The sequence below is a fragment of the Aplysia californica genome, unplaced genomic scaffold (genome assembly GCF_000002075.1).
Source record: "Aplysia californica isolate F4 #8 unplaced genomic scaffold, AplCal3.0 scaffold00213, whole genome shotgun sequence".
Taxonomy (NCBI): Eukaryota; Metazoa; Mollusca; class Gastropoda; order Aplysiida; family Aplysiidae; genus Aplysia; species Aplysia californica.
The window spans coordinates 161,161-175,892 of record NW_004797483.1 but is presented as its reverse complement, the minus strand read 5'-3'; the positions used below and the strand labels follow the sequence as shown (position 1 = coordinate 175,892).

The 14,732-nt window shown below is 39.4% G+C and overlaps 1 protein-coding gene across 1 annotated transcript in view; it reads right to left on the bottom strand.

Annotated features, from left to right (window-relative positions):
* The window catches only part of LOC101849931 (coiled-coil domain-containing protein 91), a 19,713-nt gene extending 5,195 nt beyond the window's left edge, over positions 1–14,518 (bottom strand). The window contains exons 1-11 of the mRNA XM_005099428.3: positions 14,175–14,518; positions 9,701–9,742; positions 8,963–9,038; positions 8,325–8,500; positions 7,004–7,420; positions 5,612–5,713; positions 5,071–5,148; positions 2,883–2,990; positions 2,046–2,138; positions 1,533–1,601; positions 59–145 (exon numbers count right to left, since the gene is read on the bottom strand). Coding sequence (XP_005099485.1) covers positions 59–145; positions 1,533–1,601; positions 2,046–2,138; positions 2,883–2,990; positions 5,071–5,148; positions 5,612–5,713; positions 7,004–7,420; positions 8,325–8,500; positions 8,963–9,038; positions 9,701–9,742; positions 14,175–14,198 — 1,272 coding nt within the window. The 5' untranslated portion in view covers positions 14,199–14,518. The remainder of the gene's footprint in view (positions 1–58; positions 146–1,532; positions 1,602–2,045; positions 2,139–2,882; positions 2,991–5,070; positions 5,149–5,611; positions 5,714–7,003; positions 7,421–8,324; positions 8,501–8,962; positions 9,039–9,700; positions 9,743–14,174) is intronic.
* Between the last annotated feature and the right edge of the window lie 214 nt (positions 14,519–14,732).

Here is a 14,732-nt window from a genome sequence, read left to right as displayed (position 1 = left end):
AGTTTGTTTTGTTTTTGTTTGTTTTTGAGGAGTTTTTTGCAATAAAGCATCAGCTTACCCTGAGAGCCTCCAGCTGTGTGCGAGCCTGCTCCTGTTGGGCAGCGATGGCTTCCTGCAACCTTCCTTCACTCGCCACTCTCTCTGCCTGATGACAGAACAAAAGGATAACAAAAATGAATTCACAAAGGAAACATATCTACATTACAGACATATTATGTAGTTTGTCCAAGACTAACAAAAACACATAGAAGCATGATAGTGATAGCTTACATTTAACACTGGGGGAAAACATGGAAGGCAGAATAATCAGGGATGCCACTCGATTTTTGTAAAAAATAAATGAAATTTTTTTTTGAGACTGGGTATGTAAGACTAGGCCTGGCCTACATTTGAAATCGCACCTAAACATCAGGTTGAATATACTAATTTTGATTCAGCGAGTGTATTTCTGTTGATTAAAAATATAGATCCTCGTGTCACTCTGTCCATATATGGAACAAAACAGAAAATCGGTTTTCCGCACAACCATTTTTGCGTGATTAATTGAGAATGGATCCAATGAACGGAAAATGGATTTAAGAACGGACGAATCCCAAAATAGCGGGGAAAAACAACAATGGAAATAACAAAAAAAACAGCATCCCTGAAAAATAGATAATACCGATAGCAATAAATTGCATTTATATAGTGCATTTCCACTAGGAAAGAGCTCAAAGTGCTTTACAATAATATAAAGAATTATCCTTCCCTCAATCTCTCTCTCTGTATTCTTTGTCATATCGACAGGCCAAAGGGCTAGAACACAGATGGCCACAGGATAGGAAAAGTAAAGTAAAGTATCTCTCTCTCTCTCCCCACTAACTCTGTACAGTTTTACTAACATTTAACTGATCAAGACGGTAAGAAAACTAAAAAGATGCCTTGGCAAAAAGATGCTATTTTAACAAGAGGGATCATAAAGGCGAAAGGACTTTGCAAGGTATCTTCAAACTACCAGAACACTTTGCAGTGATATGGATTTGGAATTCATGTGGCAGGGTGCATTTTAAGCTCCTAGTTTTAGTCTTGCACACCAGTAACATGAGTTTTAACTAATACAGGGAACATATTTTATCCAAAATCTCAGTCTTTCTGCTAGATAGTGTCCTATGCACTTCGCTAAGGACCTGACAGGCAGGACCAAAGCACTTTGTTACTGAACAACTTAATGTGCACATGGTGGCATAAAACTTTTACAATGAGTAGCCTATACCTTTTGACAGTAAGCAACAGTAAAACTGAGGATATGGCAAATTTCTTGAATTATTGCATTCAAGTCAAATGACCCTGTCCTACAACTTTGAGTTAACCTATCTGAAATTTAGTTTTAAAAAGACCAATTCAGACCCCAAAGGTCCAAGAATATCTCTCCCAAGTAGAAAGCATGAGACAGGTGGAAATCCCAGCCTAAGGTCCAAGACTGTCACACTGCGGAGAGCAGAAAGATGAATCACAGACTACTATAAAGTTAAAAAATGATTTCATATTGGTACCTCCACCGCTTCCTCCACAGCCTTGCGTTGCTTCTCTCTCTCCGCCTGGAGGAAGGCTTCAAACTGCTCCTGAAACAAAAAAGACAAGATATTCTCACCATTTCAAGAACAAAATTTTCTCTTTGGGTCATTTACGGGGGAAGGGGGGGGATTATATTTAAAAACACTCTTGTGCTGAAGTGCTCATGAGAATACACGGGTGTTATTTTTTGTGATAATGTATATATGACTTTGGCAAGCTCATGATCGTACGCACTTATGCCCTTGGGACTATGGTAACATTCCACAAAAGGAAAAAAGAAACTCAAATCACCTCTCTCAAAAATCAAAGCATTTACTCTGTCAGTATCAGTAGGAGCTATTGTTGAATTCTTGAATAGTAGAGATCTCATCCTTTTTTAAAAAAAATATAACTTGCCATTCATCAAAATCAGAAAAGGACACAATAAAGCCAAAAAAGGAAAAAAAAGAAATCAGGCACTGAAGACAAGAGGAGTTACTATTTGAGCTCACCTCCTGTTTCTGTCTTGCTGCCTCCAAAGCCTGCGTAATCTGTCTTTCCACTTCTGCCCTTTCCTTCTCTCGTTCTTCCTCACGTTCAGCTTGCTGGAAATCAAGAAAAATTCGTATTTCACATAACCCCAGCTGAGGTCTGTTACAGACAAAGTTACCATTAACAATAATATTGTGAGGAAGACATATATACTTTTAATTCATATCTTGTGATGGCCTCATGGACAAAGAAACTGAGTTCACCTGGAGCTTATTATAGGCAAAGTCATCAAATCATGTACTATTTTTTGCATCTTATAGAACTTGAGAGCTATTAAAAGATCCATTTTTATTTCACGGCAAGTAAGCACCTTTATGCAATGGGTTGTTTTTTTAAAAAAGAATTTACATTTCATAAGGTTTTTTCATAAGCTTAGATTTCATTGTGCTTAACTTCATCCGTTTGCAAATTGCAAACCATTCTGGAAACTGAAGCAAACTTGCCCAGAAGAGACAAATACCATATTTATTCTGTAGCATTCTATTTAAAACTACAACCGAAGCTGCTTTAACGGCCCCCAGTCCAAGACAATCACCTGTACAAATGTTCACTTCTCACCTGGAGTTTTTTCAATGATGTAATGGTACTGTGAAAGACGTCCACCTGTCTAAGACGACAAATTTCTCCTAAACAATGGGTGGTCGTCTTGGACAATTTTGACTGCACTCTAAAAGGCCTGAATTTATAATGCGGAACACATATCTCAACCACCAGAGCTGGCACCATCCCTCCTTTCTATCCCACTACCAACACAGTCGTCTTCCTATCTTCCTCACAGCTCTACCTTTAATCCTTACCTGGGCAGCCAGCATGTCTTGGAAGCTCTTCGTCTGCTCTGTCAGCGTCTCCACCAGGTGGCGCTGTGCCACTTCCTGTTGCTCAGCGATCAGCACCTGCGACTGCTCCTGTTCACCAGCAGTGATAGACAAACAGAAAAGTATTGTTTGTTCGTTTCAGAAAAGAGAACGACATTGCAGCAATAATGGTCACTAAGCATTTGGGAAAAGTAAGACCTACATGTGGGAACAACAATGGGAAAGAAAGAAAAGGGACCTACCAATGGCACTCTCCAACCACTTGATCAACATTTTTTTAAATGTTTAATTTTTATTTTAAAAAACACCCATAAAAAATCAAGAATAATAATGTAAGGAATAATGTCCTTTTCAACACTCTTAAATAAGTGGAAGGACGTTCCGCTTAATTTATGTCAATCTCTGATAGGACTGAGCCAGTTGGGTAGAGAGTATTGAGAACTCCTCAAAAAATGTTCTGACCCGGGAATGTTAATTATTCGAATCCGGGTACCTTATAATTAATAGTCTAACTGAACTAATAGTGCATCCAAAACGTGAGAACAAAAGGCAGAAAAAAAAAATAGAGGCCGATACAAAGAAAATGCTATTGAGTAATAATATATAGATCTAGGTACTCTGAGTACTCAAAAAGAAATCAGCCACTATTTGTTGAGAACAGTGATTCTTGAAAACAAGGACTAGGTTCAATCAAGCCCCAGGAGTTTGGCAAGTTAGTCTCAAGAGTTCAGTGGAGGTCAAGACACATGCACGCATGTGCGTGCGTGTGTGTGTGAGTGTGTGTGCATGCATATGTGTGTGTGTGTACGAGTGCGCATGCGGGCATGTGTGTGTGTGTCTGTTCCGTTTCCCCCACTCTAATACAGTGGAACTCGGATTTAACGAGCTCGGATTCAACGAGAACTCGGATTCAACGAGATGAGATAGATTCCCCGTTTTTTTTCTTCTTTAAAATCAATCAAAATAACCCGGATTCAACGAGCACTTAAATCATTGAGCTCGGATTCAACGAGGTCGCTTCCAGGGTGAACAGCCCCCGCAGACCTGGCTTCGCTCATTTTTCTCCCAGAACGAACTTTATCAATTCCCGGAAACCATCCATTGCAACTGCATCGTGAACCATTAGATCTATTCACTTACCCGATTGCATGCGACCAATCAGCGGCCCTTTTTTTCATACCAACACATGCGTTGTTGGCTGGCGCACGCATCTACTCTGGCGTGTGTCGGAGTTGGATGGGCGGCCTGCACACATGTGACTGTGTGTGTGTGTGTCGGGGAGGGAGGGGGGCACACTAGCGATCCGGGCGTTGAACGTCGCAGATACAAACGCGTCACAGTCTTTTTTTCCCCTCGGCAACTGATCATTATTACAATGATAAACTAGTCCTGACGTAGATCTTCGTAATGAATTGTGCGCTTGTCTATGAAATCAAAAGTTGCCGTTATGTTAGGATCTACACAGCAACACAACTTTGTGGTAAACGATTGAGATGACATAGGAATGCATTTGAACGAATCGGTCTTTTTCTTTTACACAGCTCATATTATGCGGGCATTTCAGACACTATTCGTGACTTCTCTTTATATATTACTTGCTCAGTGCCTGTAATTATCTACACAAAACCTCATGTTTGCTATAACGAACACTCGTTTACAACGAGATTTTAGGTCAGGCCCGGCGACCTCGTTGAATCCCGAGTTCCACTGTAGCAAATGCGGGGTTCAGTGCCTCCAACAAGAAGTAGCAAGAACAGACCCAATTTAACAAACCAACCATCATCCATCTTCAGCAGATATGAAATTTCTTTGTTTTATTTTCTTGTGTATGCAAAGCATAGGACATCTACATGAGAACAGTCATTCACACAGAAGTAACACAGAAACAGAAAAGAAGTTCAATGTTTCAGGAAGCAACATCCCTGCATTCCGGACATATCCATTGATGCTCCGTTGATCTCTCCAAAGTGTCACCAAGGGTCTTTCCACTGATTGTGCCAGTGCACATCTGGTTGAACGTTCTTCTGTTCTTTCCTGCAGAACAGAAGTAGGGCCAACTCCCTCCAAATATCCATGCCCAAAGAAAAAAGAAGAACTAAAGTGCAGGAAGTTACTGCCTCCACAAATAACCCACAAAAGACAACAATGTTCGCTGCACAAACAGTTTCACCTTGTACTGCTCCACCACCACTGCCACAGCCTCACTCCCAGCACTACGCATGTCTGCTAGTGCCCCCTCGTGACGAGCCTGAGGATAAGAGAGTATAAGATGGTCGGAATGACATTTTAAAAATTCATTACAGCTAACAGCAAACACCTTCATAGGCAAGATCCTGGGTGAAAATAGAGAGAGAGAGAGAGGGAGGAAGGGAGAGGGAGAGGGAGAGGGGGAGAGAGAGAGAGAGAGAGAGAGAGAGAGAGAGAGAGAGAGAGAGAGAGAGAGAGAGAGAGAGAGAGAGAGAGAGAGAGAGAGAGAATCTTACTGCATAAAGAACTGATGAAATAATGCAGACATTAACTTTACTGTAAATGTATCGAGAAATGAAAAAGAACTCAAAAACACCAAATGCACACTAGCTTAGGAAACCCTTCACACAATTCTTAAAACCCTTTTAAGTCATAACCGTATGACAACCTTCCACAGTTTCAAAGCATTTTGCTTTTTACTGAAAGTCCTTACGCATATTAAATTAAAAAGTGCCAGATTTTACCTGCATTTCTTGCAGCCGAGACTGACGTGAGGCCAGTTCCTCCTGAGAGCGTCTTAGTTCCTCTTCTAGCGCTTGATTCCGCTCCAGTAAAGAATTTATTTGCTGACAAATGAAAGAACGGAAGGAAAGATACAGGATGTTTGTACGTCTCAAAGACACAGGGAGGAAGAGAATGGAAGAATTAACGGGAGAACAAGAGAAACTGAGCAAAACATGTTCCGGAAGGGTGGGGGGGGGGGAGGGGGGGGGGGAGGGGGGAGAGAGAGAGAGAGAGAGAGAGAGAGAGAGAGAGAGAGAGAGAGAGAGAGAGAGAGAGAGAGAGAGAGAGCTCAGAGAGAGAGCTCAGAGAGAGAGCTCAGAGAGAGAGCTCAGAGAGAGAGAGAGCTCAGAGAGAGATAGAGAGTGGGGGCGGGGTAAAAACAGTGAGCTTCGAAGGAAAAGTTGAAAGGAAAAAGAAACAAAAGGTAGAGAAAGAGAGAGCAAAAAGTAGAGAGTGAGGCAGAAAAGACAGGTAGTGACAAAGAGATTGGGTAGCTATATATCTACTCTCTAAAAAAAAATCCAGATAGAAAGGGTGCATGCTAAAAAAGAACCAAAAAAACACATAAAACTTATTCGCCTCCTGCAAAGCTCTCTTCTACACAGCATTTTGTTGAGCACTCTGACCATCACAGACATCCTCCACAACATAAAGATAGATATATTATATGTATGTGTCGTGATGTGGTGGAATCAGGCACTTGTCAATTTTTGGACATATGGGGTTATTGGTATCATCTTAAAGCCTGTTCATTTGCTTTGCTTTGGGTGAAAAAAATATCCATCTATGTTGAATAAAAGTTGAAATATTTGCGATTGAAGAAGGTCAGGGTCGCTGGGTTTCAGAGGTGAAATTAGTGAGAAAATGGCCGCCAAAATTTGGCAATTTCCATAACTTGAGAGTCCTTGGAAACTGAAAATTGACATTATTTGTGCCTTTAATCGATGCTTTTCAGTAAATTTCACCCACAAATGTGTTTTTAAATGGATATAAAAGGAGCTGAGCCAGAAAAAGAAAATTAGAAAAAATTACCCAGCGGTCAGAAAAAGGCCAATTTCTTTGATTTCACTATTTTGACGAGCGCCTGATTTCACCACGATGCCTCACATATTTTATCTACTCTCTTAAAAGTCCAGATGGAAAGACTGCATGCTTAACACTTTGCAGTCGCACAGCCAGCACTACAAAATAGCCTACTTCATCTGGTCACCCAGCCAGGAGTGTGACTGCAACAGACTTCTCGAGCCTGGCGGTCAAGTGACCGGAACAGATAATTTTCAGCGGCGCATTATTGCGCCAGGTGACTACAAAGTGTTAAAACGAAAAAAAAAAAGCACATAAAACTTATTCACCTCCTGCAAGGCACTCTTCTCCGCAGCGTTTTGTTGAGCATTCTGACCATCACCGGCCTCTTCCGCAGGGGCTGCCTCTACTTCTGGCTCTCTCGGGCGATTCGCGACGTTTTCCTCTTCTGCCCCGTCTTGTGCTGGAGGGGGAGCCACCACTGGCACCCTCGCTGCTGCCGGCACTTCCTCTCCGGGCAGATTGAGCGGAGGCTGGTCGTTGATCGGCAGAGCATCGGGGTGGCCAGGACTCGCTGCAGGAGGTGCCTGGCCAAACAGGCGATTCTCGTTGATGCCCAAGCCAATGTCAGGAAGTCGTCCGTTCACCTGACCAGGCGCAGGAACCAAGTTGGCACCAGCTGTCACATTTAGCGTTCCATCTAAAACATTTTCTGCGATGCGGGCTTGGTTTACATGGTTAGCATTCTGTTGGATGGAGCACAAAACAGAGGCTTTATACTTCCAACAAAATTTCAGAAACCTATTTGAATGTATTCCAAAAGATACATGACTACCAGTTATACTTTGAAATACACAAAGTTCGGACTTTCTTGATGAGTTAACAAAGCAGTTTTAGTTGTGACAAATTGTCACTCTGGTATAACTTTATGATCAAAATAATTTGTAACTTGGTGACAGGATAGTGACAGAAAAATTCAGTATAACTGAAGATAAATATTCAGAAACCAGAATTGAGTTGAGTTCTCCATGTGGACAAAATAATGGTCATTTTGGTCATTCCGAGAGACAATTAGATAATGTGCCTCAAGCTGTTCATTATCAACCCTGTGTGAAAAATACTGAGAAGTAAAATAAGATAGATAACTTTGAACTTTATTGTCCAGACAATGATTCATTGGTTTGGCATTTCAATACACACACACACACACACACACACACACATACACTAAGCATATCACTGAGAGAATGGCTCCAAGAGGGTTTCTCAATTGATGAAACCTTTTGTAAAGGGCAAGGCTTACCCACCAGTGGTATTCTTAAATCCCTGTCTACCAAAGGTGCGTCTGATGAGAGTTCACACAAAAATAGTGAGACTATTTAAGCAGTGGTGTCTACCAGCTACAAAAAAAATATCTTGAACTTTCGACACCCATTGAAATGTGCGCACTGGAATCATGTTATTGTCTAATGCATCTAGTAAAAAAATTTTTTTTAATTTTATATAAAGTGCAATATGCCAAACAAAAAGAGATAGAAATATTTAAATAAAAGTATAAGAGGGAGGTTTTTTTTAACAAAATCCACACAATTTCAGAAATCCGGATTCATCTGAAAAATCAGCCCATCTGTTTAAAAATTAGCCTCCTACCTGCGGGAAGTCAGCATTGAACAAGTCAACCGGCGCTTGTGGAGGGGCCGCCTCAGCACGGTTGTTCAGATTCACATCGGCCGAGCCCCCTGATGCGTTGGAAATATCTGAAGGGTCCAGGTAAGTGGGGAATCTGTTCTGTGCACACAGTAAGTCTGGTCGGCCCGAAGCTGAGCCTAACACAAGGGAGATAACAATGAGAAAAGAGTAACAAGTAGGGACATGAAATTCTATGTTCTTACTTGGTAGATCATGCCTCTTTTTTAAAAAAATCTATGGGACATCTTTTTTTTACAACCAGCCCCAACTTAAGGAAACAATGTATTTTAAAAAAAGCACCTTTCATGCCTTTATTATTTGATATATTCATATCTTTGCTGCGTCCTGACAACTGTTAAACAAAGATCATCCAATTTAAATGCAATTCATAATCTTTCTCATTTACCAAGATTAAAAAATTATATCCACATAAATATCCCAGGCATACTCAATACCACACCTTAGGTATATAACTTATCACTAAAACTATTGAGAACTGCAATGATTTTTCAAACTTTAGTATCTTTTTTTTATTTTAAGTACAAGTAAAACAGTGACAGTATAATTTCAGTAAATCAAAAAGTTCCCTATCATTGCACCTGTGGTGAGCACAGCCCAGGGAGACGCGGCCGCCTGGGCCTGAGGCACTGGTAGATCTGGCACAGGCTCCGCCCCCTGAGGATGGAATGTCTCAATTAATATATACAATAGAAAGTGTCCAAGACAGCCACCCAATGTCGAAGAGAAAAGTGGCTGTCTTAGACAGGTGAATGTCTTGGACAGTGACAATATAATATATCATAAAACACAAGAGGAGAAATAAGTGCAAATAGGTTGTTTGTACAGGTGATTGTCTTGGGCAGGTGACCGTTAGAGCAGGTTCGACGGTACACTGAAGCAGTTAACTCTATTTAATTAACTAAATAAGGAATGGCCAGAATATGACAATTCTGAAAGACACTATTGAGTATTGCATATTGTTGTCTTTTTGAGAACACTTTTTTTTGTTGTTGCTAACAACTAAAAATAACATTTGCCAACAACTGCTGTGAGGTGTGCTGACAAAAAAATGAAAATGAGTTACTTCTCGGATTTGAGCCTTGTGGACACAGATACATCGATTTTATAAGTAGAGTTTGTAAGACTCCTTAAAATAAAATGATAACAGACACGTTACACTAGAAGAAAATGGCATCAGTTGAAAATTAACAAATTTCAGCCTGTGACAATTTCCGGCCGATATTTCCATTCGTTGATTGCGAGAAGCAACTCATTTTGTCAGCACACCTAATGATACACAGACTATTCAGAGTCAAAAGAAAAATGTTACCATGTACCTCAAAGCCACCAAAGTCTCCAAAGTCATCATCTTCTTCATTCTAGGGAAAAAAGAAGAGAATAAGTGCTTATAAGATAAAACATGACAAGAAACATTTACTAGCAATAAAGACTGGGAGGCAACATGACATTGACATGCTGCACAACGCAAAACAAACGAACAAAAATCATTGTCTGTATGAACATGATCACTTGTCAGTATTTGGATGGAACCAATGCCGCAGAAAGAAATAGTCTCTTAACTTATTCTGTCATCAAAACCATCAGCCCCTTCTAGAATTTCTACTGTTTCTGCCTGATCTGAAATGGTCGAGTTGGCTCATTGTCACTCATCATGCTTACCAATAAAAAGCGCCAGAAACACATAATGAGAAGCCATGTGTTTCTAAAAGGCTAATGCTAGCAATGATAGCTTGTTAACACCTAAATGCCCTGTACTGATGAGCTATATTTTATCAATGAATAGATCTCCAAATCCCGTCATGTAACTAAGGTTAAACTAGGAATGCAGGTAAGTACTAAGTTAACTTAAAGGAATGGGTCATCCTTGTTATTCTGTTTTGGTTTCAGATTTTTCATTTTGAAACAACTAATTGATGTGTTTGGAGCCATGATCTTAAGAATGCCTACAAATCTGATCTATATATATATATGTAGTCTAATTAATAAAACATTATATTTGCCAGTATCCTAATTAGATAGCAAACCAATGTGAGAGTCTTCCAGAAACATACCGACCACTGAAGTCCGGTAACCCATACAGAGTTGCAGAACTCTTTATCTCCACTTTAACCCATTTAAAAAAAATTGATATCAAAGGTCAGAGCATGTCCAGTCTTTAGATATAAATTGGAGAAATTCCACAAGATCGTGGAGCATGCTGCACAGCACGGATTTGCTCTATATTTAAGAAATGCATTTATTATTATTATCTACTCTGTTCATGGTTAGATTTCAACAGTGTTGTCAAGCACTGTATTTTTAATGAAGGATACATTTTAAATGTGTCACACATTGTTATAATTTAATATTTTTCCCAAGTAATTAAACAGAGAACTAGGAACAAATAATCACAGACTGGTTTGCGTTCATTTCAACAAAGCCCCTGGCTTGCTTTCATTCCAATTATGCTATCTTATTACAAGCCAGTACTTTTTGACAGAGGCAGGCAGAGGAAAAAAGAAAAAAAAGGAAGATGAAGATTTGAGGCCCTGAGCCAGTAAATGGGCGTTTACTTTTTCATAGTCGAGAAGTAGGCCCCCTCTATATGATTCAAGAGGTCTAAACAAATAACCAGCCTTATTATGACTCTAGATTGTAAACAGTTATGAGGCCTCCATGCCATACAACATGAAGTTAAGGTTACTAAATTTGTACTGCAGTTGTAATAGGGCAGATCAAAATGAATTTTCCAATAAAATGACTGACATATATATGATATATATATAAAATACATTATAACTGATTGAGACTGGCGCTCAGAACACCCAGGTTTCTTTGGTAAAAAAAAAATTGGCTCTTTCAGCAATAGTTCAGCTCAGATAGATATTAAATAAAAATCAAGACATAGAGGTCAATATTCCAGGTCTGACTAAAAAAGGGACATTAACTCAAGACTAGTGTCATTAACGGTACTATTTTACTTTCACTTCCATCACATGCTAAGCTATTGTATAGCACTTTCTCTTTTCTTTTCATTTTTAACTATTTTACACCAGCATTTACTTTATATATATTATTAAAAACATCCATAAAAAATTGTCAGTTTTTTATAATATAAATATAAATATTTCAATTTCATGGTTTTTATTCTTAACTATATTACACTAAACCATTTAAGTAATTTCCACGTCTTGGACAAATCTGCGGGTTTTCAGGGTGGTATGCACCCCTGAAAAAATCTGGGGGGTAACAAGGTCAAGGGGGCGCATGCCTCTCCCTGATTTTACTCTTGATAACTTGATTTCTAACAAATATTGAGAAGGTTTGAAATTTTCTTGAAAAATTGATTTTCAACAGTTTTAATAGCCATGGCCATGAAAGTGATCTGCAGCAAAAAAAAATACAGCTAGATTCCCAAAAGCAGTCAGTGTATCTGCCTGCGAGATTGAAAGCAAAAATTTACCTCATAAAGTCGTTAACTGCTGATAATGATATGATACAGATATGATAAAGATAAAGTAAAAAAAGTGTGACAAAAATGTTTTAAGTCAAGACCATTTCTGATACATTAAGACACCTGAGCACTAAATAATCCATAATATAGGATAAGCCTGCTGATGATAATTAAAAAATTTTGTTTGTTTGTTTTTGTAAAGTGTTTTACGGCGCTCGCAACTGCATAAAGTCATATGAGCGCGCGGGACACACCTAATATTTTCAGTTGGTAGGAAATTTTGAATTTTGCCTGGGTGGCGACCGAAGCCTACTCTTAACGATTTTAGAACACCAAGGGATCTTTAACGTGCGCAACTTGCACACGGGCCCTCTGAGATTTTTCGCCCTTGTCCGAGAAGGCTAGGTGTAGATCTTTCCTACCAGAAGACCAGGGGTGTGGCAGAAAGACAGCAGTAAGGAGGAGCCAAGGAGTAGCAGTAGAAAGGCTGCAGAACGAGTCAGGAGCCCAGAGGAGGGGGCAAAGGAGGTGAGGGGGTGGGGGCAGAAAGTGGAAATGAAAGCAGACAACAGAACATTGCTAGAGAGCAGGAAAGAAGGTGAAAGGAGACAATTTTAGAGAGAAAATGTTTCGGTCGCTACCCGGATTCAAACCCGGGACCTTTTGAATGAGAGGCCAACACCTTAACCTCTAGGCCACGAGAGCCCCCAATCAAAAAATGAATTATAATAAGATGCCAAATGAGTAGTAGAGGCCTATAATTTAAGTTATAATTATTGATGTGTCACGACGCAGTGGAATCAGGCGCTTGTCAAATTTTGGGCGTTATGAAGTTATTGGTATCCATCTTAAAGGTTATTCATCTGCCTTGCTTTCGATTTTTTAAAAATATACTTATCTTGAATAGAAGTTTAGAGATATAATTGCGATTGAAGGAGGTGGAGGGGTCACCTGGTTCCAAAAGTAAAATTAGCGAGAAAATGGCCATCAAAGTATAAATGTGACTTCCATGCATTACAGTCCTAGCAAATAGCAAATTTACATTTTTTGTGACTTTAATCAACGTTTTCCATAAATTCCACACGTAAAAGCATTTTTAAATGGACATGCAAAGTGTTGAGGCAAAAAACAAAATTCGAATAAAGATTTCAAACTGGCCAAAAAATGCAGAGATCAGATTTCTCCAATTTCATTATTTTGAAGAGCGCCTGATCTCACCAAAATACCTCAAATATATAGAGTATTGAGAATGTATGACAAGATCTAGTATGAGCTCTCTTGAGTCTTGAGAGTATGTACAGGATTCGGCACTCCTGTACAATTGCGGTCCCGTTTAGGGACTCGTTTTGACCCACCAACGATTTCTTCTGGTTCTAAACGAATACTTTTTGATGCACATGCCAATAGGCCTATGGAGAGATAGCCAATCAAACCTAATTGCAAAACATCAAATTATGATAAAATTCAGGGGGGCAACCACCCATGTTTTTGTTAGGTGGTCACGGGGGCAAGCCTCCCTGAAACCCCCCCTTGCCTTGTTAAATACAAGTGAAATTTTACTATCCATTTTGTAGGCTAGATCTACTTATAAACCATCGATACCGAATATTAAAATCAGTATCGATATCCAGCAGTCTTTGTTTGTGTGATTTAGTGCTAAATCTAACAGGACCGCAATTGTACAGGAGTGCACAGGATTCTGCTTAGAAGAAAAAAAAAAATTAAAGTTAACCTCATCAAATAGATTCTATATAGGCTAACTTCTTCAAGGACCTTATATTGAGATAATCTCGGTTTGGCCCAAACGATAACTATGGAGCGTGGGTTTTGGCTTCTTGGACGATTACTTCTAAACGATAACTTTTCGACGCACGTACCAATGCCGATATAATACTATTAAATGATGTTTGACGCTCAGTGACTAGCAAGAGATATTCAAACCTATCTGTATTAGTATTGTGTAATTTAACATCAAAATGGATTAACCTCCCATAATTTAATTAGATCAGGGCACACCTAAAAGCCCCCTTGTTAAAAACAAGTGAAATAATATAGATCTAGATCTAGCTGCAATTGCTCATTTTAATTTTGTAGGCCTACTGAAAAAGTAAAAAGTAGCAGTGCATCTCTCGTTCTCTTTCACTTTCGGATAAAAAACATTGAGCGGGGTATTTTAAGTCAGTATCGATATTACTCATCAACTCAAAAGAAATACCTGAATCTTATTCTCAATCTACTCAACTTCGACAACTTCTTCCTTCAACGTTTCTACTGCCTCCGCCTCCTCTCAAGCAAGCATGAACATAAACATCATGTCATAGTCATACTCATAGAGACTAGAGACTAGAGAGGCCTACCTCAACTTCTTGGCCTTGGTTCATGGCTGTTATCAAGCAACTCTGCTTACAAATTAGTTCAATACAAATATCAAAACATTCTCCTCCAAACTTTCCACAAAAGATATTTAGATCTACTAGTACACAAAATAAATATTTGAGATAAAAGTGTTTGTATCTCAGTCACTTTCGGGGGAAGTTCCTTGTTTATGCGGAAGACGACATGGAGGCTGCCATTTTCGCTCTAGGTTTGTGGGTAAATGAATTAAATACTTGTATTTATCTTCAGAGGTATATTTTAATTAAATAACTGTCTTAAAAGCAATTTATATTAAAGAATGCCTGTCAAAGAACAGTGCTCATAAAAACAAATAAACAATAGTTGACACAAGATATCGCGTGATGCCGGGTAGTTCCGCCTTTCATGTCATGAACTTATTATGACCTTAATCCATAGACTTATTCTCCAACAGCCTAGATTGTATACCTTGAGATACTTCCGGTTTATCGTCCCCGCTCTCTCTCTCTCTCTCTCTCTCTCTCTCTCTCTCTCTCTCTCTCTCTCTCTCTCTCTCTCTC